The 23,843-nt window shown below is 37.0% G+C and overlaps 1 protein-coding gene across 3 annotated transcripts in view; it reads right to left on the bottom strand.

The window, feature by feature from the left end:
* Positions 1–23,843, bottom strand: part of PRMT9 (protein arginine methyltransferase 9) — a 50,115-nt gene that overhangs the window by 11,305 nt on the left and 14,967 nt on the right. For 2 of the 3 annotated variants that reach the window (XM_069105486.1, XM_069105488.1), the window contains 4 exons: positions 20,724–20,830; positions 16,091–16,283; positions 14,944–15,127; positions 11,500–12,214 (listed from right to left, as the gene is read on the bottom strand). In XM_069105486.1, coding sequence (XP_068961587.1) covers positions 11,500–12,214; positions 14,944–15,127; positions 16,091–16,283; positions 20,724–20,830 — 1,199 coding nt within the window. The remainder of the gene's footprint in view (positions 1–11,499; positions 12,215–14,943; positions 15,128–16,090; positions 16,284–20,723; positions 20,831–23,843) is intronic. The other variant, XM_069105487.1, reaches the window with a different exon arrangement.

Consider the following 23,843-nt stretch of genomic DNA (forward strand, 5'->3'; position numbering starts at 1 on the left):
GAAGCTTGCTGAGGGGAGGTTTTCACACCTTTTGCTAGTTTCTAATTAGGCACTGGGTCAAGAGGGTTGTTATGCCTTCTGGCTCTGAGAAGTGTATATATATTCTGAGTTGGTATTTTGCTTTGGGGGCTCTCTTATGAGAAGGATCTTGTGATTCCCTGGTTGAGATTCTGAGTGGCCATATGTTCAGAGCTCCCTGACTGCTTTGATGTAAAGGCTCTCTCAATCCAGGGATGTATGTAAAGTGTATAGTATTATTACTTTGATTCAGGCAGTCAGAGCCCTGTCTATTGGTCTTTATTTCTCTGCTTGTATTTTTTCTGAAATTCAGGGTGCTGACTTTTCTCCTGAACTAGTGAATGTACATAAAAAAGACTGTTGACCCCTTAAACAGCTACTTTTCATAGCAAAGCAGATTTAAGAATCTGTGCTAGCAGCCATCCTGGGGATGCCACTGTGCTTGCTGCTACAATAGGAAATGGTGGGAAGTAAAGTAACAAATGGGTACAAGTGATAATGGAATCAAAAAATTTTAAATTGTAAAAAAAAAGTTAAAAGGATAAAAATAAATAAAATTAAAATCTTTCCCACACACCCCAATCAATCTTTACACATATAGAGAAAAAAGATGGGTAAGTTTTCATTTCCATTAATATTCTCAAGTTTTTTACATATAAAAAGTCACATCCCAGTTAATGGGCATATTTACCGAGGGGTGGGGAACCTGTGGCCTTAAGGTCACATATGGCCCTCTATATCTTCAAGTATGGCCCTTTGAATCCAAATTTTGTAAATTCTCCACCCTGAGTCCTAGGCAACGGTCCCCTCAAACAACCAGACTAAGAAAGGTCTGACCAGAAGATGTCAACTCAAAATTTTCCCATCAATCATCAGAAAAAAGAAAATATTTAGGTAAATTTGAAATAAATATATATATTTAATTGTTGCTAACAGGACGTTACATCAGCTCTACTAAGGTATTTTGTTTCTAATGACTACATTATTTGTCATTTAAATATCTAATTTCAGGGGACTTGAAATTCTCTATTTTTTCTGATACTATGCAAAAAGTTGTCCTGACAGGCATCTTAACATTTATGAGATCTCTTTCAAAATGTATTGACATTGCTTCCTAGATTAAAGATGTGCTATTTATAAAATTTCCAGATTCTAAAAATGCAGAATTGGGAGATCAAACAAAACACACCTTAAAAAAGCTAACACAAGTACCAAGAAAATTGCTTTGAGCAGTTTCACTCTATAAATACTTTAATTTCCAGTTAGTAAGAAAAATTTATTAAACCACAATACCGCATTTTCATACCTATATAGATATGTTAATTTTCAATGATTCAATGATTTCAATGATTAATCCTCTTGTCTCCTTACAAAACTCAGAATCTCACCTTCTTACTTAATATTAAATAAACACCTGAGTATTTTTCTGAACTGAGGTGACCAAAGTTCTGAATCTCTAGGCAGCTAACACTCAAGATGAAATTTTAATATCTTCTTAAATCATCAACACAGTCAAGCCAATTTAATGGAAGAACTGATTTCTTGAAATAGAACAAATATAATACAATATGCTAAAACTTCACTAAATGAATCAGAACAAATAAAATTATCTTCTAAAATGTAATGATTCATTTTACTGGGGAAAATATTAATCTAATTTTTCTTGAGAGCAGACAGCACTGAAATAAGACTATCCTCACTCGAAGCTTCCTGTTGTTTACCTACAACCAAAGATATAGTTTATGACTGCCACAAGAGGGTGCCATTCCATGAATTTAAGGAAATGTATACTAGGTTAAAGAAAGCATAAAAGAATGACCCACTTAAATATGCTTTAACAAGAAAGAGAATTGTAGAGCAGCTAATCTGCAAATAAATGGCTTCATCTGTTGTCAAAAACTGAATTGCCAGAAGGGTCTCCATAAAAAACTCTTAAGCAGTGAAACAAAAAATGGATAAATAACTAGTAAATATATCTAGCCACAACCCTACCTAGGTAGTGGACAGAAAAATCCTTAAAATGTGTATTCCACATTATTTCCAAGTTAAAATATCCCAGAAGTCATGCATGGTCTCAATGTTCTATTAAGCAAAGTAATGTTCTTTAGCTATATTCAGATGATATAATTTAAAAAAAAAATTTTCTTGTCTGTTTAGTTTTGCTGGCATCAAGAGTGTTTTGTTGCTGCTCATACCACCGCTGTTGCCAGACTCCTCAAAGGAATCCTTTGCAAGGCCAAATGCTGCTTCAGAGCCATCTGTGCCTTTGATGGTGAAAATATGTTCTAACTCCAAAGTCTAGCCATAAATGGCAAAAGTTTGAAAAAAGGAGAAACTCTTTTATGGAAGTTAAAGGATGCTGGATTTGTACCATCTCTTCTCCCTAAATACATGCCATTCTTCTCTCTTCCCTTTTTCAGAAGGCTTAAGTATAGCAACAGAGAATCTTAAGTGAGAAAAGCTTTCATGACACTGCACACAAAATCCATCAGAAGACAAGAAGGTATGGGAGGACAGGCCCAACGAGTGATAAGGCCACTCAGGACTAACAATGCAACAGACAATGGATATGAAATGTACCTCTGAGGACTGTTGGTTCTGAACCACCTTGTTCCTCATACATTGATTCCCTTTTATCTGATTTCTTCCATGTGCCAAACTCTGATCTCTATAAAATCTTTATAAGAGTGATCTATACACATATCAAGGGTATTCTGGGTGAAAGTATGAGAAGTGAATAAATGAAGGCTTTTCACATACAATTTTCTACAACAGACCATAGCTTTTTCAGACACAACAGTCTGAAAAATGTAATGAAGGCTAGATCCCACTGTGCTTGTTGTTGACTGATTATAAAAAAGTGTTTTACTAAGCCGAATCTTAAGTATTCTCCACCAAGGGTCTCCCAGATGTATCTTAAGATCATACAGGATTCCCTGATAGATATACCCAGAGAAATCATTTTATTCAACTGTCCCCCAAGCAAGGCAAACAAGAAGATGTAAACTTGCCAAAAGATGCTTGCCACAGTAATGGAGAATGCCCTGTGCAGAGTCCAAAGGGAAGAGGGATTCCCCAGAGGTAGTAGTTAGGTCCTCCAAATACTTCTGTTTGCCATGTGGATTGCTGCAAGACAGAATACTACAGAACCTTCTCACTGAGATCCACAACCTTTCAAGAGAGATTGAGCTAACAATTCACAAAATAAAATAAAAATGGATAAAGAATATATATTATTCATACTATGATATGCAGTTAGACTGTAACCCATTTAGGCAGTCTAATGTGATATTTATACATCTTGTACAGGCACTGACAGGATAAGCCCATAACTGAGCAGGAAGAAGAGAACAGGCTGTGTTGAACTTGCAAAATTGCATGGCGTTCTCAATAATTCTAAGCTGCTCCCTTTTTAACAGTTATTCTTCCAGTGACACTACACGGCAACAAATCATGTAATATCACATCAAAATTGTGGGTGACCCAAAGAGCAGTGACAGAACATATACTGAATCAGATCACTGATGAAGATGTAAATATGTATGTAAAATATGGCATAAAAGTACCTTTTGGGAAGGTCTGATCAGAAGAGGAAGAGGGCCAGTTTAGCAAAAGAGTGAGAGAAAAGAGAGAGCCAGACAAATGCTGCATTTTGACCCAGAGATTGTGAGAAGACTTGGCCTCCACTACTTTGGGTACATCTTTTATGTAGGATTTACAGAAGGACAAGCATTACATAGAAGGAAAGTCATGGATGTGCTGTTACGTGTCTATATTACTAGAAAAAATCATCAATGGAATCCAGAATCTACTAAATTAATGGAATATTGTTTCATAAACTATTACTGGTTCATTTTCTTTTATTAAGGTACAACTTTCAAACAATAATCTGAACACTTATTCAATCTGACAAGTATCTACGGAGTATATAAGTAAGATATGCAAAAACTGTAGTTTTGGGGAACTACCCTTGAGGAACAGTTATGGGAAATAAGACAGGTAACTGAAAGTTAAAATATATCAAGTGCAAAAGAGAACTACAATCCCCATACCATGACAGTTCAGAGGAGAATACTCAAAATTTGGTCCTTACTTGAGGAAAACATTAATTTTGCCAACATCTGGTAGATTAAATTTATTCTGTACACCCTCTTCAGACCAAGAAGCAAACATTATTTACCCAAGACCCTGCACTGAAAAATTTACAAGGTAAAAAAAAAGTGAACCTCACCTGCTCCAAACCCCCCCTCTGACCCTGAAAACATAGTAATTCTTGCCCCAGGGCAAAACCCTCTACAGTAAAGGCTTGGGATCCTAGAGGAAGGGCGTGGCTAGGCCCTGCCTCAAAATGGGTAGAAAGCAGACTACAAAGACAAAGACTCTGGAGTCCTACTATCCTCAGAGGGAGGAACCAACCTCAGAGGGAGACATTGTGGACTCCACACCCAAAGCTGAAACTTCAACAGGGGATGGGTCCCAAGCACAGAAGGCTCACCTACATGAGATCAAAAGGAACTTTGAAAACCAAATGAGAGTGATAGAAGACAAAATGAATAATTCTCTCAAAACCAAAATAGCAGAATTAGAAAAACATTATAATGAAGAAAACATCTCTCTAAAAAGAAAAGTGTATGATATGGAAAAGGAGCTCCAAAAATTAACCAAGGAAAATGATTAGCTAAAAACTAGAATCAACCAAATTGAAACAAATAACTCTATGAGGAAGCAAGAATTAGTCAAACAAAACAACAAGAATGAAAAATTAGAAAAAGAGGTAAAATATCTCAATGGAAAAATAACTGACCTGGAAAACAGATCCAGGAGAGATAATCTGAGAATCATAGGCCTACCAGAAAATCATGATGAAAAAATGAGCCTGGACAACATTCTGCAAGAGCTCCTTAAGGAAAACTGCCCTGAGATACTAGAAGCTGAGGGTAAAATAGAAATTGAGAGAGTCCACTGGACACCTTCTGAAAGAGATCCCAAGCTGAAAAGTCCTCGAAATGTTGTGGCCAAACTCCAGAACTACCAGATAAAAAAGAAAATACTTCAAGCGGCCATAAAGAAACAATTCAAATATTGAGGGTCCACAGTGAGGATTGCACAGGCTTTGGCAGTCTCTACACTGAAAGATCGGAGGCAGTGGAATACAATTTTCCGAAAGGCAAAAGAGATCGGGTTACAACCAAGGATCACATACCCAGCAAGCCTGAGCATATTCTTCCAGGAAAAGAGATGGTCATTCAATGATATAACAGAGTTCTAGACCTTCCTGATAAGAAAGGCAGAACTCAATGGAAAATTCAACCTGCAATTATGAGATGCAACAGTGACGTAGAAAGGTAAACAAGAAGAACACACAAACACCCTGCTATTTGATAAGAGCAAACTGGTTATAGACAAATAGAGGGTATGAGTATAAAATACACAAAATGATGATTTAAAAAAAATCTTATTAAGGGCTACAAAGGGACTGCAATGGAAGAAGAATGAATGAAGTGGAAAAGGGTAAATTACGCCACACAAAGAGGCATAAAAACAGTATAGCAGAGGAAAAGAAGGGAGGGAGATGGGAATCATATGAGCTTTTCCCTCATTGGTTCTGGTACAAGGAGGGATTAACAACCAGTTAAGCATAGGACTGTATGGAGAAGAAATGCAAAAAGTATCATTTTAGAGGGAAAGAGGGGAGGGAGAGGAGCTTCACATGAGATTTGTTCCTGTCACTCTTGGTGTGAAGAAGAAATAACATACTTCATTAAGCATAAAAATATCCTACAGGCAGTAGGAGGGGTAAAGGCTACAAAAGGCGGAGGGTGGTTAATAGGGAGGGAAGAAGTAAGGGTAAAGGGGAGGAAAAGGGAGGGGGGACTAATAAGGGCATACTGAGGGAGGCGGTGGTCAAAAGGAAAACTATTAAGGGGGGAAGGGAGAAAGGGGAAAAATATGAACATTAACAGGGGTGGGAATAGGATGGAGGGAAAGAAACAGATAACAATCATAACTGTAAATGTGAATGGAATGAATTCTCCCATAAAATGGAGACAGATAGCAGAATGGATTAGAAATCATAATCCTACAATATGCTGTTTACAAGAAACACATCTGAAACAAGGATACACACAGGGTAAAGGTAAAAGGCTGTAGTAAAATATATCATGCCTCAGCTAAAGTAAAAAAAAGCAGGCGTAGCAATCCTTATCTCAGATAAAGCAAAAGCAAAAATTGACCTAATTAAAAGAGATAAGGAAGGAAACTATATCCTGTTAAAAGGCACCATCGAGAATGAAGCAATATCACTATTTAACATATATGCACCAAGTGGTGTAGCATCCAAATTCCTAGAGGTGAAGGTAAAGGAATTAGAGGAAGAAATAGATAGCAAAACTATACTACTAGGAGACCTTAATATCCCCTTCTCTGAACTTGATAAATCTAACTTCAAAATAAACAAGAAAGACATTAAGGAGGTGAACAGGATTTTAGAGAGGATAGGTATGGTAGATCTCTGGAGAAAACTGAATGGTGATAAAAAGGAATATACTTTCTTCTCAGCTGTTATTGGCACATACTCAAAAATTGACCAAGTTCTAGGGCATAAAAACCTCACAATTCTATGCAGTAAGGCAGAAATATTAAATGCATCCTTCTCAGATCATGATGCAATAAAAATTATATGCAATAAAGGGCCAGGGAAAGACAGATTAAAAACTAATTGGAAATTAAACAATTTAATCCTAAAGAATGAATGGGTCAAACAAGAAATTATAGAAACAATCAGTAATTCCATTCAAGGGAATGATAATAATGAGACAACATACCAAAATTTTTGGGATACATTAAAGGCAGTTCTTAGGGGAAGTTTTATATCCCTGAGTGCATACATGATTAAATTAGAGAAAAGGGAGCTCAACGAATTGGGCATGCAATTGAAAAACCTAGAAAAAGAACAAATTCAAAATCCCCAAATACTAAATTAGAAATATTGAAAACTAAAGGAGAGATTAATAAAATTGAAATTAAGAAAACTATTGAATTAAAAAATAAAACTAAGAGCTGGTTTTATGAAAACACCAACAAAACTGATAGACCCTTAGTCAATATGATAAAAAAAAAAAAAGAAAACCAAATTATGAGTATCAAAAAGGAAAAGGGTGAATCTACCTCCAATGAAGAGGAAATCAAAGCAATAATTAGGAATTATTTTTCCCAATTGTAAGCACATAAATTTGACAATCTTAGGGAAATGGATATATATTTACAAAAATACAAGTTGCCCAGATTAACTGAAGAGGAAGTAAATTAAGTAACCCCATCTCAGAAAAAGAAATTGAACAAGCCATCAGTCAACTCCCTAGGAAAAAATCTCCAGGGCCAGACAGATTCACTAGTGAATTCTATCAAACATTTAAAGAACAATTGATTCCAATACTCTACAAACTATTTGGGAAAATTAGGGAAGAAGGAGTCCTACCAAATTCTTTTTATGACACAAATATGGTACTGATACCTAAATCAGGAAGAGAGAAAACAGAGAAAGAAAATTATAGATCAATCTCCTTCATGAATATAGATGCAAAAATTCTAAATAAAACACTAGCAAAAAGACTACAGCACCTTATCTCAAGAATAATACACTTTGATCAGGTAGGATTTATTCCAGGAATGCAAAGATGGTTTAATATTAGGAATACCATCAGTATAATTGATCATATCAACAATAAAACTACCAGAAACCACATGATCATCTCAACAGATGCAGAAAAGGCTTTTGACAAAATACAACATCCATTCCTATTAAAAATATTAGAAAGTATAGGAATAAATGGAGCCTTCCTTAAAATAATAGGTAGCATCTATTTAAAGCCATCAGCAAGTAGTATATGTAATGGGGAGAAGCTAGAAGCATTTCCCATAAGATCAGGGTGAAACAAGGGTGTCCACTATCACCCCGCTTCTTCAATCTGGTACTAGAAATGTTAGCAGTAGCAATTAGAGAAGAAAAAGAAATCAAAGGAATCAAATTAGGCAAAGAAGACACCAAGCTATCATTCTTTGCAGATGATATGATGATATACTAAGAGAATCCTAGAGAATCAAGTAAAAAACTACTTGAGACAATAAATAAATTTGGTAAAGTTGCAGGATATAAAATAAACCCACATAAATCCTCTGCATTCCTATATATTTCCAATGAAATTCAACAGCAAGAGATAGAAAGAGAAACCCCATTTAAAGTTACTGTGGACATTATAAAATATTTGGGAATCTACATGCCAAAACAAACCCAGGACCTATATGACCACAACTACAAAACACTTTTCATACAAATAAAGTCAGATGTAACTAATTGGAAAAATATCAATTGCTCATGACTGGGTCGAGCTAATATAATAAAAATGATAATTTTACCTAAATTAAATTATATATTTGGTGCCATACCAATTAATTTACAAAAAAACTACTTTATACAGGTAGAAAAAATACTAATAAAATTCATTTGGAAGAAAAAACGGTCCAGAATATCAAGGGAATAAATGAAAAGAAATACTATGGAAGGTGGACTAGCTATACCAGATTTCAATCTGTATTATAAAGCAGCAGTCATTAAAACTACTTGGTCCTGGCTGAGGAACAGAGGAGTGGATCAATGGAATAGATTAGGCACACGAGATTCAGAAGTCAACAACTATAGTAATCTATTGTTTGATAAACCCCAAGACCCTAGTTTTGGGGATAAGAACTCCCTATTTGACAAAAATTGCTGGGAAAACTGGAATTTAGTATGGCAGAAACTGGGTATACCGTGTTTCCCCGATAATAAGACACTGTCTTATTAATTTTTTTGGACAGAAAAACACCAGAGGGCTTATTTTCAGGGGAGGGCTTATTTTAATGAACATTGACAGCAATTTTAATAAACAGGTAAATGTGAACAAAAAAATGTACCTTTACTCAATAAGCAAATCACTGGGGAAGAACAGGATGACACGCTCACTGCTGCAGCTCTGATTGGATGCAGCTCGGAGCACGGCGTGCGTTTCACGGGGGGGGAGGGACACGGTGCATACAGAGGGTACCGTAATGTAGCGTGTAGCACAGGGGATCACCTTCACTACAGTAGCAATCTCAATAGGGCTTATTTTCGGGGGAGGGCTTATTTTCGGGATAGGTCTTAATATCAGGGAAACACAGTAGAACATTATCTAACACCATATACCAAAATCAAGTCTAAATGGGTGCATGATCTAGGTATAATGCTATATATATAATGCTATTATAAGCAGTCTCATAAAAGAAGGAATAGTTTACCAGACTTGTGGAGAGGGAAAAACTTTATTACTAAACAAGAATTAGAGAACATTATAAAATGTAAAATGGATAATTTTCACTACATGAAATTGAAAAGCTTCTGTACAAACAAAGCCAATGTAACCGAGATTAAGAGGGAGGTGGGAAATTGGGAATGAATCTTAAAACCTATGTCTCTGAATAAGGACTCATTTCTAAAATATACAGAGAATTGAGTCAAATTTATAAGAATACAAGTCGTTCCCCAATTGAGAAATGGTCAAAGGATATGAACAGGCAATTTTCAGAGAAAGAAATTAAAAATATCTATAAGCACATGAAGAAATGCTCTAAATCACTATTGATTAGAGAAATGCAAATCAAAACACCTATGAGGTACCACATCTCACCAGTCAAATTGGCTAAGATGACAAAACAGGAAAATGACAAATGCTGGAGAGGATGTGGGCAAACTGGAACACTAATGCATTGTTGGTGGAGTTGTGAACTGATCCAGCCTTTCTGGAGAGCAATCTGGAATTATGCTCAAAGGGCTATAAATACTTTCATATCCTTTGACCCAGCAATACCACTCCTAGGGTTATGTCTCAAAGAGATCATAGAAGTGGGAGGAAGATCCATATATACAAAAATGTTTATAGCAGCTCTTTTTGTGGTGGCAAAGAATTGGAAATTAAGGGGGTGCCCATCAATTGGGGAATGGCTGAACAAGTTGTGGTATATGCTTGTTATGGAATACTATTGTGCTCTAAGAAACGAGGAGCAGACAGTCTTCATATTTACCTGGAGAGGCTTAAAAGAACTGATGCTGAGTGGGAAGAGTAGAACCAGGAGAAATTTGTACACAATTACAGACACAACATATGTGTGATGACCAGCTTTGATAGACTGGACTCTTCTCAGCAATGCAGTGATATAAGTCAATCCCAAAAGACTCATGATGGAGAGAAATATGTGCATCCAGAGAAAGAACTAGAAAGAACTGAGTTTATATCCAGGTGTAAGCAAAATACCTGATCTTTTTCCTTCTCGTGTTTGGTTTTATGTCCTCTTTTCCATTTTTCATTCCAGCTGATACAATCCCTCTTTATAACCTGACTAATGTATAATGTGAAAGTATTTACAGATCCTATACTTGACTATAAGCCGCCATGGAGGGGAGGGGAGGGGAGGGAGGGGGATAAAATATGAAACTCAAGGAATTGTGGAATTGAATCTTATAAACTAAAAGGAAACAAATTAATTTTTTAAAAATGGAAAAAAAAGATACCTCAAAAAAAAAAGACTGTGTTGCAGTCTTCTGAAGGCTATTACAAAAGAAGAGTTCCAAAATATCTCACAGCATAACTGGAGTAAGCATATGGCTTGCTAAGGCAACTACACTGAAGGGTACAATGTGTTTTGAGGTTTGTTTTCTGGCATTTTTACCATTTCTTTCTTCCTTCAATTCATCTGTCTTTTACTAATCAAGGTCATTTCTCCAACCTGTACTCTACATTTTCTATAAGAGTTCAACTGACTATGATATCCTTACATTTTTAACGTATTTTTTCCTACTATACCTTGTCCAAAAGAATCCAGCGAAATTAAGTATTCCTATTCTTGCAAATGCAACTAAAAGAACTCCAGGACCTAAAGGTTTATTCAACTTTCTATTTTCAATGCCAGAAAGGAAAGTCACGTTTTCTTTAAATTACTACCCCCCATAAGACTGATCATGGTCAAAACAGAGAAGGCTTTAAGACCTTGTACTATATTAGAACCTAACAAAGAGGGATTTTCATCCCTTAATATAGTTTTACCTGGTTTTTTTACACATCTGAAATATAGAAAAAATTAAATAATCTCTACACACTCTGAACTTTGAACCTACATTCCAACTCTGTCATTACAGACTATCCAGTTGCTATTCTCTTCTATGGACTTCCCCATCTACCAATAAAGAATTTCATTCCTGGTTAACAAAAGATATTACCTTAGTAGGAAAAGTAAAGATAAGAACCCTGTTAAGGAGAAAAACATGAATAAGAGTCTGTGATTTTCCACACACACAAAACATTTAAGATTCATTTTCATGCTTGACAAATGTGCTATGTTAGTTATTGAGAATCACAGGTATAGACAAAAGTGCTTTCTCAGGAAAACATTACCTATGTTTTACACTACCTGGATATCGCTGCTTTCTCCATCATCTCCTGCTGAATAAGGCCAGACGTCTCAATGACATCCAAGATAATAATACTCCAGAGTTTGTCTGATTTTGGTCTCTGCAGAACTGCACAATCATCTTCCACGTGTCTCAACCAAAATTCAAGTGTGTCTCTAGGAAAGTGGTTGGCTTCAGAAATGAGGTCAAGAGTGAGACGGTGCTGTTCTTTCTCCACAGAACTGTATGGCTTTACCAGCCCCAGTGTCCCGGCAATTATGGGCAGAATGGAAAAGCCCTCAGACACATCTAACACATAGAAAGGGTCAGGAGTTATATGTAGGGAATTTCTATCTTGTGAATTTCCAGAGTTGATCTCACCACCAAGACCTTCAACATCCATCTGTTTATTTGGGGTCAATGATGTCAGCACTTTGCTCATGGCAGCTTTAAATCCTTCATGATAGGGAACATTGTTAAGCAAAGCTATTTCTGTGGATTCCAATGTGCATGTCTGCCTGATTTCATCTGGTTTACTGGTTTGAAGGCTAGCCAGGGCACTACAGAGTTCAGCCTCACTGCCTAAAATAAGAGACTCTTCCTCATTTTTGCTGGAACCTCTCTCAACATCCATTCCATGATCAGCATTTAAAATATGAATATTCTGGATTCTCAGGTAACAGTCCTGGCAGGAAACTTCCATCATCACATGGTCTCCAGGCTTCACATAATAATCTTCAATAGGGTTGTAAATCGGGAGGGGGAGGGGAAAGGGTGAAAAGAGAGAAGAGAGAGAAATGCAATAATAATTCAAATAAAAAAGTCTATGTGAAGTTGACTGAATTTTGGAAATAAAATCAGAAGATATTATGCACTACTTATGTATATTACTTTAAAGCAGAATAAAACATATATCGACTTTTTTTTTTTTTAAAGCAATCGGGGTTAAATAACTTGCTCAAGGTTACACGGCCAGTTATTATTATTTCTGGGTGTGGTGCTGAGTGTCTGAGCCCGGGATTCGAGCTCCAGGTCGTCCCAACACTGGAGCCGGTGCTCTTACTCGCTGAGCCACCTGGCCGCCCCGATATATCGACTTTCAAGGGGCTTATAATTTACCAGGGATATCCGCTTTATAAATTGTAAAGTACTAAACATGAGATTTTAATGATTAAACAGGAAGATATAAGAGAGTTAAATAATAAGAGTAAAACAGATCAGGCATTTGGAAAAGTTTCTTAGAGGGGGCAGAACCTGAGACATTAAGTGTTTACTATGTACAAGGCACTGAAGCAGGCACTAACAAAAGAAAAAAAAATAGCCTCTAACCTCAAAGAGCTTACATTCCACTGGGAGGGTACAACAGGTAGAAGGATAAATAAATATTAAATATCTACTAAGTAGCATATCAATATGTACACAAAGAAATTTCAAGAGGGAACAAAGTTTCCTGTAGGATGTAAATCCTGAACTGTGCTCTGAAGGAAGCCGAAGTGAGGAGGCAGGGCTTTCTGGATGTGGGGAACTAACTATAAATATGCAAAGGAAAGAGATGGAATGCCAGCAGCAGAGAACTACAAGAAGGATGGTCTGACTAAGAAAACTTGCGGCTTAGAACTGGAAAGGTGGGAGCTATACTGTACTGTGGGGGGCTTTAAAAGCCAAGCTAAAAGCTCTATATTTTGTCCAAAAGCCAATACGCAGTCACTACAGATTCTTTAGTAGAAGAAATGTGGCCACTGATGATTTCAGGAAGACATGAAAGAATACTATGAGCTAATTCAGAGTGAAGCGAATAGAAACAACGTATGACATCAATATTATTAAAATGAACAATTTTGAGAACTTTTATAAACTAGTGAATAATGAAATGAGCAGAAACAGGAGAACATTTTACATGACAATAATATTAAAAACAAATAACTATAACAACCTCAAAAACTATGATCAATACCATGATCATTCCCAATTCCAGTCTTTGGAGCAAGAAGGAGAGGAAGAAGGGAACCAGTGCCTGCCCCTTTAGTCACTAAACTATACATTAAAGCTTCTACCAGAAATTTGCTGTACACTGTGGGAATAATGCAGGCCCTTATTTTCTTTACCTCTACTAACTGTAAAAGTAATATTAAAGAAACAAATCGAGGAAAATAAAACTCTAAAACTCATAAATTCACATGTGAACAGACAAAACAATCCAATAAAACAAAAGAGAAGGCAGAACCCCACTATCAGCAGTACACAAGAAGCACATCTAAAAAGCAAGGCATCAAAACAAGAGACTAGAGTATAATTCACATGCAACAGGTGACATAGACCTTCCTGTCTTTGAGGATAGCTCTCTATCTTCTGAACTATATTCCCTCTCACCAAAGCACATGTTCCTTAATTTAAGGATCTTAGTCCACTGGGAGTCAGAGCTTTTCAATGTCACTTTTAGAGTTAAGATATCAATTCAGGGTGAGTCAACAATCAGTTAATTATTTCAGGACAACAGGTACCATTAAGAGTCCCATGAGGTAAAATATTTCATAGACACCAAAGGGTGTGAACTGAACTGATAGGAGTTAGGAGGAAGTTACAGACACAGTGCATGTGTTCTTGATTTCCAGTGAATTCTCCCCCACATGGAAATAGCTTTTCCAGTTCGTCTAAACTAAAGTTCAAGTAACCCAGCAAGATGACATAGAAAAAGTACGAGTGTATTAGAATGTACTAACACAGAGCATGTTGGGATCCTAAAATCATGATCACAGGATCAACAATTTGGGCTGGAAAGGAGCTCAGAGTTCGACTGTCTAATCCCTTCCTTGTCTCACAGGTGAGGACACCCAAACCAAGAAAAGGGGAAGTGACATGCATATGGTCACATTAGGTAACAGAGGCAGAATGTGAACCCAGGTCAGTGGACAACACTGTTTCTCAAAAACCTCCACTTGATTATGTTCCTTTAAACAAGTTCCATCAATACCAAAATATAAGTAAGTGTATGCCCACTGTGTGTGTGTGTGTGCGTGCACAAAATCTGGTCTAAAATTATGATTTCCTTGGGATACAGAACTCCTAGTTCAGACATTCCCTCTACTAATTAAAATTAACAACTATTTTGAAACTTTTTTGAAAGCTGCCTAAAGACACTGGGAGATTAAGTGACATATCCTGGGTCACAGAGCCAGCAGGTTTCAGACAGGACCTGAACCCAGATCTTCCTGCCTTTGCAGCTAATTCCTTATCAATTAGCTGTCCATGAAATGAAAGGCTGTGGCTCATTAAAAGTCAGAGTGTTTCAACTTTACTTTTGGAGTACAGGTGAAAATAAAATTGTATAAACTGCTGAAAGGCAAAATAAAACTTCCTCTCCTGAATGAGGTTACATTAAAGTATGACTTCCCTTTTCTTCCCACTCCTCTTATTCCCCTCCACCATCACCAGATGATCAGGACTAAAGCAAACTCAACACACACCTGAGAGGTTCTGCACAGGATAGACAGCTTGCTCCCAACACGTCTCTTCATGAGGACTTGTTGATAAACTGTGTTCATCATCAAGCTGAAGCACAAACCAAACTATAATAGCATCCAGCACTCCTTCCTGAATGACAGGAACACTAATCTGATGAGGCTTTTTGGTTGCAAGGCTTTTTAATTCCTAATTAAGAAAAGGAATAAAAAAGCTATTAGATTTAACATGTACATAAATATATGGAAGTTTATTTATATACATACAGTATATAACAAAGTCCACCCAAGTATTATTAGAATATTTCACTATCTTCACACACAATTTCTCAGCACGTCTTGATGAAGTATTAAACTCTCCAAATTAAAAGGGAGTTTATTCAGTATAAGCAAATACAAACAGGATATAGGATTCTGCCAAGATGGAGAACTCCCAGTGTTGGAATATTTTCCTCCAACATTCATCACAACCTATTCATGGCCTAAGTAACCAACTGAGTTACCTAATATATATAGAATTTAAGACTTGCCCATAGTCATATAATGTCTCATATAATAACATCACATCTAATGTCTCAGAATCTGCAAGCAAAGCTCCCTAATTAAGGTCAGCATTCTCATCTACATTATGATGCCTCACCAAAACAAAGCATAATACAAAAGAAAAAGCATTGGATTAGGAATCAAGATACCTGGGTTCTTAGTCTTAGCTTTCCATTGTTCTATAAGCTATTTTTAGCCTGCAGTGGGATAACGTCAGAAGAAAACACTAAAATAATGGCCATGATTTTATGTGCAGAATATAAATCAATAATGAATAAATAAATAGAAAACATATATATATATATCTATATTGGGAGAGAGAGAGAGGCTTATCCTTAATTATGGAGCCTAGAATATGTATATATAGAAAAACTGATAGAATAATCAAATCATATCTTTCTCATCTCTACCCTTAAATCAGGATCAAAAATGTATCAAATTTGGTGTTTAATCACAAAATTATTTTAAATGAATCAAATTTTAAAAGACCACACTATATATTTATTATTTGATAGTCTCTAGAACTTTAGATGATAATACAAAATTTTAGTGACTATATAGGAAATTTTTAAATAGCAATAATAATCTAGTAATCCGAGGAGTTGTTTACCTGAAGATTATTGAAATCTACTGTCATAGTTTCAAAAGACTGTGTTAGAGGTAAATATCCCCCAGGAACTCGACTCATTTTTTCAGTTGTATAAGGTTCAACTGTTTCTTCAGAATCTACAGAAGAAAATGCTGGACTCTGAAATTTCACAGATGCTGGTAAATGAACACCAGCAACATCCTGAACACCCAGCCTGGTGAGGGGAGGGGAAAAAAAAGACAAATTTATATTTTTATAATTCATCAGGCAAATCCAGCACTGAGTCTAAAAAACCCCCAACAACAAATGTTGAACTATAATGAAATCAATTAAAAGACTTTTTTTTTGTTTAAAGCAATTGGGGTTAAGTAACTTGCCCAATGTTACACGGCCAGTTCTTTTTGTGTGAGTGTCTGAGGCCAAAACCGATCCCGGGTCCTCCAGACCCCAGGGCCGGTGCTCTACTCACTATGCCACCTAGCCGCCCCTAAAAAACTTTTTAAAAATAGACATCTTGTATCAGACCTTAAGTCACATTATAAGATGAAAGCATTGCTGAAGTATAAAAAGGATAATTTCAATTATTTTAAATTAAAATTTTCTTGTTTAAATAAAACCTGTGTAACAACAAGAGAAGGAATGCAGAAAATTGGGCTTTACTAACAAGGCAAAATTAAGGAAATATAAAACTACCATAGGCAAATCCTACCTAACATCATTAGTGGGTGCCCCAAAAACCCAATGTTAGGAAAATAACTTTATCACAGGCAGTTAGTGTCGAGTGGAAATGTTATAAATATGCCATTGATCAAATGATTTTATAATACTTTACAATGGAATTTGACTATAATGTACCACAATGGGCCCAAATATAGAACATATATTTTCCTACTTAATCCATGCAGTTTGACCTTTCTCATCCTAAAAACTAGCCCCATTTCCTTTTCTGGTCGTACATGTCCTTAATAATTTATTTTATGCAATCTCTTGATGCCTAGCCACTGGTGGCAATATGCTTGAGTCTTTTCATTGACCTCTGGGTTAAATTTAATTCTGATGCTTCCAAAATAAGGATGGTCCATATTCTGCAATATAAAGCATCAATGAGGGAATATTGGTTTTTAAAAATGGGATTTCATGGTAACATGTAGTCTGGGATCATTGAAAAGCACTGTAAAATTTCCTTAATGCAATGCAGTATGTTTTCCTCCTCTTATTTTTGTCTCATAACACATATATTTTGTCTAGTTATAAATGATAGACTAACAATAACTCAATAAGCTTCTCATACAACTAAAGTTCATAGAACTTTGGAGGTCCTTTAGTCCACATCTCCTCCCACTTACAGATGAAAAAAGTGAGGCCTAGAAAGGTTAAATGACCTGTCCAAGGCAACACAAACACAAGTAGAAAGTGATAAAGCTGAGATTTGAACAACTTCAATTCCTCTAACATCCAATCTAGCACTTCTGGGGAAAAATTTTTTCCACAAACTTCTTTTTTTCCAGAATGGATGGTTAAGCCATCTTTATTATATTACTATGGAAACCTGATGATGGCCCAGGACTTAATGTATATAATACAATGAACAAATATTTAGGGAACCTCACTCTTAATAAGAAATCATTCTTTTACTTGAACTACAAACATGGAATTTTCCACATTAGTGAACATGTGCATATGCGAGTAGGTATGTGTATATATTCCTGCTAGATGCCTTGTTATGTCTGTAGTTGCACTTGTCAGAGTCTTGTATGATTTTAAAGTGAGATAAATATTCTTTGAGGAGAGGTTTTAAGTCTGAATTTTATTAAGTTGAAACCTTATGAAACAGTAATAACATAAAAAGTAAGATTTTTATCTTCCCTATGTGATTCGGTTTTGTGACCATAAAAAGATATCTGTGAAATCATTTGTAAAAACCTACTTCCTTTAGCAATGTGTTCATCAAGGATACTCTGGATGTAGGCACAGCCCATTCTCATAAAACACTGAGAGAAATGAGAAAGTGGCAATATAGACCAATCATTTTTGATGCCCCCTTAATCAGAGCACTGAAACTGGAGTTAGATCAAATCCTGGTTCTGACATTTACCATGGTGGCCTTGGGTAAGTCACTTCCCCTCAGAACCTGAGCATCTATACAGTAATGAGAGACTTGTGTACAATGATCTGTAAGGGCCATCCCAGCTACTTCTTCCCCTTTTAACGTACCTTGAAAATCCATCCCTAGTGGTTACAAAAACTGTGGTGTCTTCAGTAGACTTCTTCCTTAGGTCAGATGCAGCTCCTCCTTCCACATTTCTCAACAACCACTCTGTTACTTTCTCACATCAAGTAACTGAAATACTAATTCTAAAAATGTGGTGTTCTCCACTACTGTTTATGATTAAAATATATTAATATAGAAATACTGACATAAGTGTTGCATTTGACATGCTAGGAATACATTCCATTTTTAACTTCTTTCAAGGCTTGGTTCCAATGTCACCTCCTAGACCTGTTTAGATCCCTGCAGGTGATAATCCCATTCTGAAAATTACTTTTTAATTACTTTGTGTACATCTTTTATTTACTTTTGTACAAGTTGTTTTCTCAACAGAACATAAGCTTTTTGAGGTCAGGATCTATTTTGCTTTTGTATTAGTATTCCCAGTGGTTGGAATATAGCTGACATTCAATAAAGGCTTGCTGAATGAAAATCTATAATGCCTTCGAGCTGATCTGTCTTAGCTAAATTTTACATGAAGCTCTCTGCAGGATCATTTTCTCAACTACTTTTCAACATGCTTTGAGGTGACACTACTTAGTCTTTCATTCCCACTCCACACTCCCATAATATTTTGCAAGAATTTGTTCTCTAAACTGACATTGCTTTGGTTTGCCATATTTCTCCATCTGACAGGGAGATTCAATGTTTGTTGCCTAAGGCAGCTGTGGATTCTTTCAGCCTTTTCATGTTTTGCATTGGTTAAACTTCTCTAAGAAACCGTCCTCACCTTTATTCATTTTCCTTTTTTTTTCAGTTGACAGCTTGTTCCATTACAATGTGCTTTCATATCTCTCCTCCCCCCCGCCCCCATTATGGCTTTTTGTTTTTTACTTTTGCTCTTATTAATGGCTTGCCTGTAAACAGACAGCTAATTCTGAAGTAACTATTAAGTTAACCAACTATTTGAAGAAAATGGCAATTTGTATGTTGCTTTTGGTATTTACTACATCTGGCATCTTCAGATTCTAATCTTGAAGAGGAAGTATTCATATTATGCAAGCATGATACTTTTTTTTTGCTTTTTGGAGGGAGGGAAAGCTGGGCAATTGGGGTTAAGTGACTTGCCCAAGGTCACACGGCTAGTAAGTGTTAAGTATCTAAGGCCACATTTGAACTCAGGTCCTCCTGACTCCAGGGCCAGTGCTCTATTCATTGTGCCACACAGCCACCCCCAAGCATGATACTTCTAAGTAGTCTATAAGCCTTTGGCTTCTTCCAATTCTTAGTCTGGAACCATATATTTCAGATTAAATAACTACTATGAAAAGGCCATATACCAAACATACACAAAGTTAACATAGGTGAAAAAGAGATTTCAAGTCAAGTTCATTTTAAAAATATTTTTAACTTTTACATTGAAAATGTGCTAGGAGGGGCGGCCAGGTGGCTCAGAGAGTAAGAGCACCGGCCCCAGTGTCGGGATGACCTGGGGATCGAATCCGGGCTCAGATACTTAGCACCACACCCAGAAATAACTGGCCGTGTAACCTTGAGCAAGTTACTTAACTTCAATTGCTTTAAGAAAAAAAAAAAAGAAAATGTGCTAGGAAAACTAAGAGAACTGAGGCAACCTGAACAATGTCACTTAAGAAGTAAGTGACTGAAGAAGTAAAACCAATTCCTGATTGAATTCCTGATTCTCAAGTCTATAGATACACTAACTACTATAACTTTATCTATGAAAAGAAAGAAAACAAAGACAAAACTCACAAGAGAACTTCTCTCAGTGCTTGGGGGCCTTTTTGCCCTACAATACCCCTCCAGCTCCCTTCTCCTATGGGTAAGTATCTTTTGGGTTTTCCATCTTAGGAAAGGGCCTGGGCTGGCCATGCTTCACTCCTCTTCAGGTTCTGTTTCCAATTCCCCAGACTTTGCCACCATAACATCTTGCTCTCTCCTATCCCACTCTCCCCTTTTTCAGCTCCCAAGTGTATAGTCTTCCTGAGGTAGAATGTAAGCTCCTTGGGGCCAGAGAAAGCTTTCTTTTGCTTGTATTTGTTTCCTTTGTCCCTCAGCACAGTACTTGATAAATAATAATAAATGCTTATTGCCTGCTTGCTAAACACAGTAGAACTTCAGACAACCTTGGAACAAAACACAAAGAAAATCCATGTCTTCAAAAGTCTAAATTCTGCTCTATCCTTATAAACAATAAAGATTTTATGTAAGACTCAAGTCTTCATTTTACATGCTTAGTTGACTATTTATCTTTGTTGAATGTTATTTATCATAATTTTTTAAAAATCTTGGGTAAAGCAAACATGTAAACTGGAAGTTCACATAAGAACCACATTCACATGCACAGGGAATTATCAATATTTAAAGTATATTTTTAAATGACTCATATTTTCCCTAAACCAACTCAAAAAATCATTCATTCACCTGTGATGTCTTCGTATCTCTGTACACTGTACTGCCATCCCAAATACAATGGCACCTGCAGGTATGACTTGTCCATATTCTTCAAAATTACCATCTTTACCTTTAGGCTGAAAATGTAAATAAAACTTTTAGTCGATGAAAACATACTAGAACATAAATATTATTTTATCTTAAATTGTGAATACCTAATTTTATTACTCAAGATGAATACTGCAATGAATTCTTAATCTTTCATTAAACATTTTTTTCAAATGCTTTATAAACTTCTGATTTACATCATTCATTTCTGCCAGATTTTGAATTACAAATTTTCTCCCCCGTTTTCCTCTACCCACCGCCCCAAAATAGCAGTCCCACAGGATATCCCCTCCTCCAATCTGCTCTCTCCCATATTTTCTCCCATACACCTTTCGACTTTTCCAGTGGATCTCCATGCCTCAGTGCCTGTATATCTTATTTCCCAATTACATGTAAAATAGTATTAATAATAGAATATATATATTTGAGTAATTGATTTTAAAACTTTGAATTCCAGATTCATTCCCTTCCTCCCTTGTCACCCACCCTTACTGGGAAGATAAGCAGTTCAGTATAAGTTGTACATGTGTGGCTAATGCAAAACAATAACATAGTAGATATACTGTAAAAGACTAACTATATTTTCCTCCCTCCTATCCCACCTCCCACTTGTTCTATTCTCTACTTTGATCCCATCCCTTTTCAAAAGTGGGTGCTTCCAACTTCCCTCCCCCCAAGCCTGCCCTCCCTTCCATCATCCCCTCTATCATGCCCTTTCCCCCCTACTCTCCTGGAGGGTGAGATACACTATTTAGTTTGTATTTCATTCCCTCCTCAAGCCAAATTCAATGGGAATAAAGTTGACCCATTCCCTTTTGCCTTCCTATTCTTCCCCTCCATTGTAACCATTTTCCCTTGCCTCTTCTATATGAGATAGTTTACCCCATTCTGTCTCTCCCCATCTCCTCTCATTATATTCCTCTCTCACCTCTTAATTCTACCTTTCAAGTATAATCCCTTCCTGTTAAATTGGTCCTGTGCCCTCTATCTATGTATACCTGTAAACATATATACACACATTCACATATGTATTCAAATGCCCATATACCCTCTTATATAGACATATATATATATATGTATATATTTCTATTCCCTTCAACTATTTTCATACTGACAAAAGTTTCATCAATTACAATTATTGTTTTTCCATGTAGGAATGTTAATAGTTCAACTTTGATAAATTCCTTATGATTTCTTTTCCCTGTTCACCTCATGCTTCTCTTGCTTCTTGTATCTGAATGTCAAATTTTCTATTCAACTCTGGTTTTTTTCAGCAAGAATGCTGGAAAGTCCTCTATTCTACTGAATGACCATATTTTCCCCTGAAACGTGATACTCAGTTTTGCTGGGAAGGTGACTCTTGGTTTTAATGCCAGCTCCTTTGACCTCCAGAATATCACATTCCAGGCCCTTCGATCCCTCAGTGTAGAAGCTGCCAGATCCTGGGTTATCCTGATTGTGTTTCCACAATATTCAAATTGTTTCTTCCTGGCTGCTTGTAATATTCTCTCCTTAATCTGGGAATTCCAGAACCTGGCTACAATATTCCTAGGAGTTTTCTTTCTGGGATCTTTTTCAGGAGGTGATCGGTAGATTCTTTCAACCTCTATTTTGCCCTCTGGTTCTAAAACATAAGGGCAGTTTTCTTTGAGAACTTCCTGGTTCTAGGTTCTTACTTTGATCATGGCTTTCAGGTAGTCCAATAATTTTTAAATAATCTTTCCTGGATCTATTTTCCAGGTCAGTTGTTTTTCCCATGAGATATTTCACATTGCCTTCTATTCTTTCATTTGTTTGGATCTGTTTAACAGCATCTTGATTTCTCATAAAGTCATTGTCTTCCATTTGCTCCAATCTAATTCTGAAGCAATGATTTTTCCTCATTGAGCTTTTGAGATTCTTTTTCCATGTGGCAAATTTGGTTTTTTAAGGCATTCTTCTCCTCATTGCCTTTTTGAGCCTCTTTTGCCATTTGAGTTATTCTATTTTTTAAGATATTACTTTCCTCAGTCATGCTGTTGAATCTCATTTCGTAATTTTCTTGCATCGTTCTCATTTCTCTTCCCAATTTTTCCTCCACTTCTCTTACCTGCTTCTTTTTTTTCCCCCTTTTGGAGGGCAGTTGGGGTTAAGTAACTTGCCCAAGGTTACACTGCTAGATTTTTTGTGTGGGTGTTAAGTGTCTGAGGCCAGAACTGAACTCGGGTCCTCCTGACTCCAGGACTGGTGCTTTTACTCACAGTGCCACTTAGCCACCCCTCTTACCTGCTTCTTAAGGTCCTCTATGGCCTGTAACCAGCTGGTATTTTCCTTTGAAGCTTTTGGTGCAGGAGTTCTAACTTCACTGTCTTCCTCCTGTTCCATGCTTTGCTCCTTTTTCTCCCCAAAATATGAGTCTAATGTTGGAATCTTCTGTCTCCTTTGTTTCCTTTGCCTGGTCATGTCGCCCCTCAGTCACTTGACCCCTAGGCTTTTTGCCACAGTAGGACTCTGCCACCAGACAGGGGAGTTTTCGGTCCCAAACGCTGGGGTTTTCTCAGCTGCCAGAGGTATTCGATGGGTGCCCTCTCTGAGGTCTCCACATGCTCTGGCAAGCTGGACACACACCCCAGGACCTCCACCCTAGACTGCAATCCAGATCCAAGAAGGTTAAAGCAAGAGCGATTACCCCTCAGACTGGTGTTTGGTCCCCCTACACTCTGCAGGCCAGGAGCTGAAGCTGCCACACGGAGCTGGCTGGCTGTACTGGCATCTCAGCAGCTTCTCACCCCGGGGGCAAAAGCCACACACTCCCACTTACTGGGTCCCAAAGTCCAGACTGCACTGACCTCTCACTTTTTCCTTCTCATCTATGTGTTGATAAATCTGGAAACGGCCACAGCTGCTGCTGATCTGGAGTCAGGCCCACCCTGTGGCTAAAGCCTTGGTGTGTGGCTGGGCCTGGCTCCCAGAGCACTGCACTGGAAGGTTCCTGCTGGTCTGCCAGGCTGTCCTCAGTGGGAGGTTAGCTTCTCTGTGTCATTTTGTGGGTTCTGCAGCTCC

The sequence above is a fragment of the Petaurus breviceps genome, unplaced genomic scaffold, assembly GCF_028583685.1.
Source record: "Petaurus breviceps papuanus isolate PSGF00001 unplaced genomic scaffold, PetGlider_PUasm1.0 76, whole genome shotgun sequence".
NCBI lineage: Eukaryota > Metazoa > Chordata > Mammalia > Diprotodontia > Petauridae > Petaurus > Petaurus breviceps.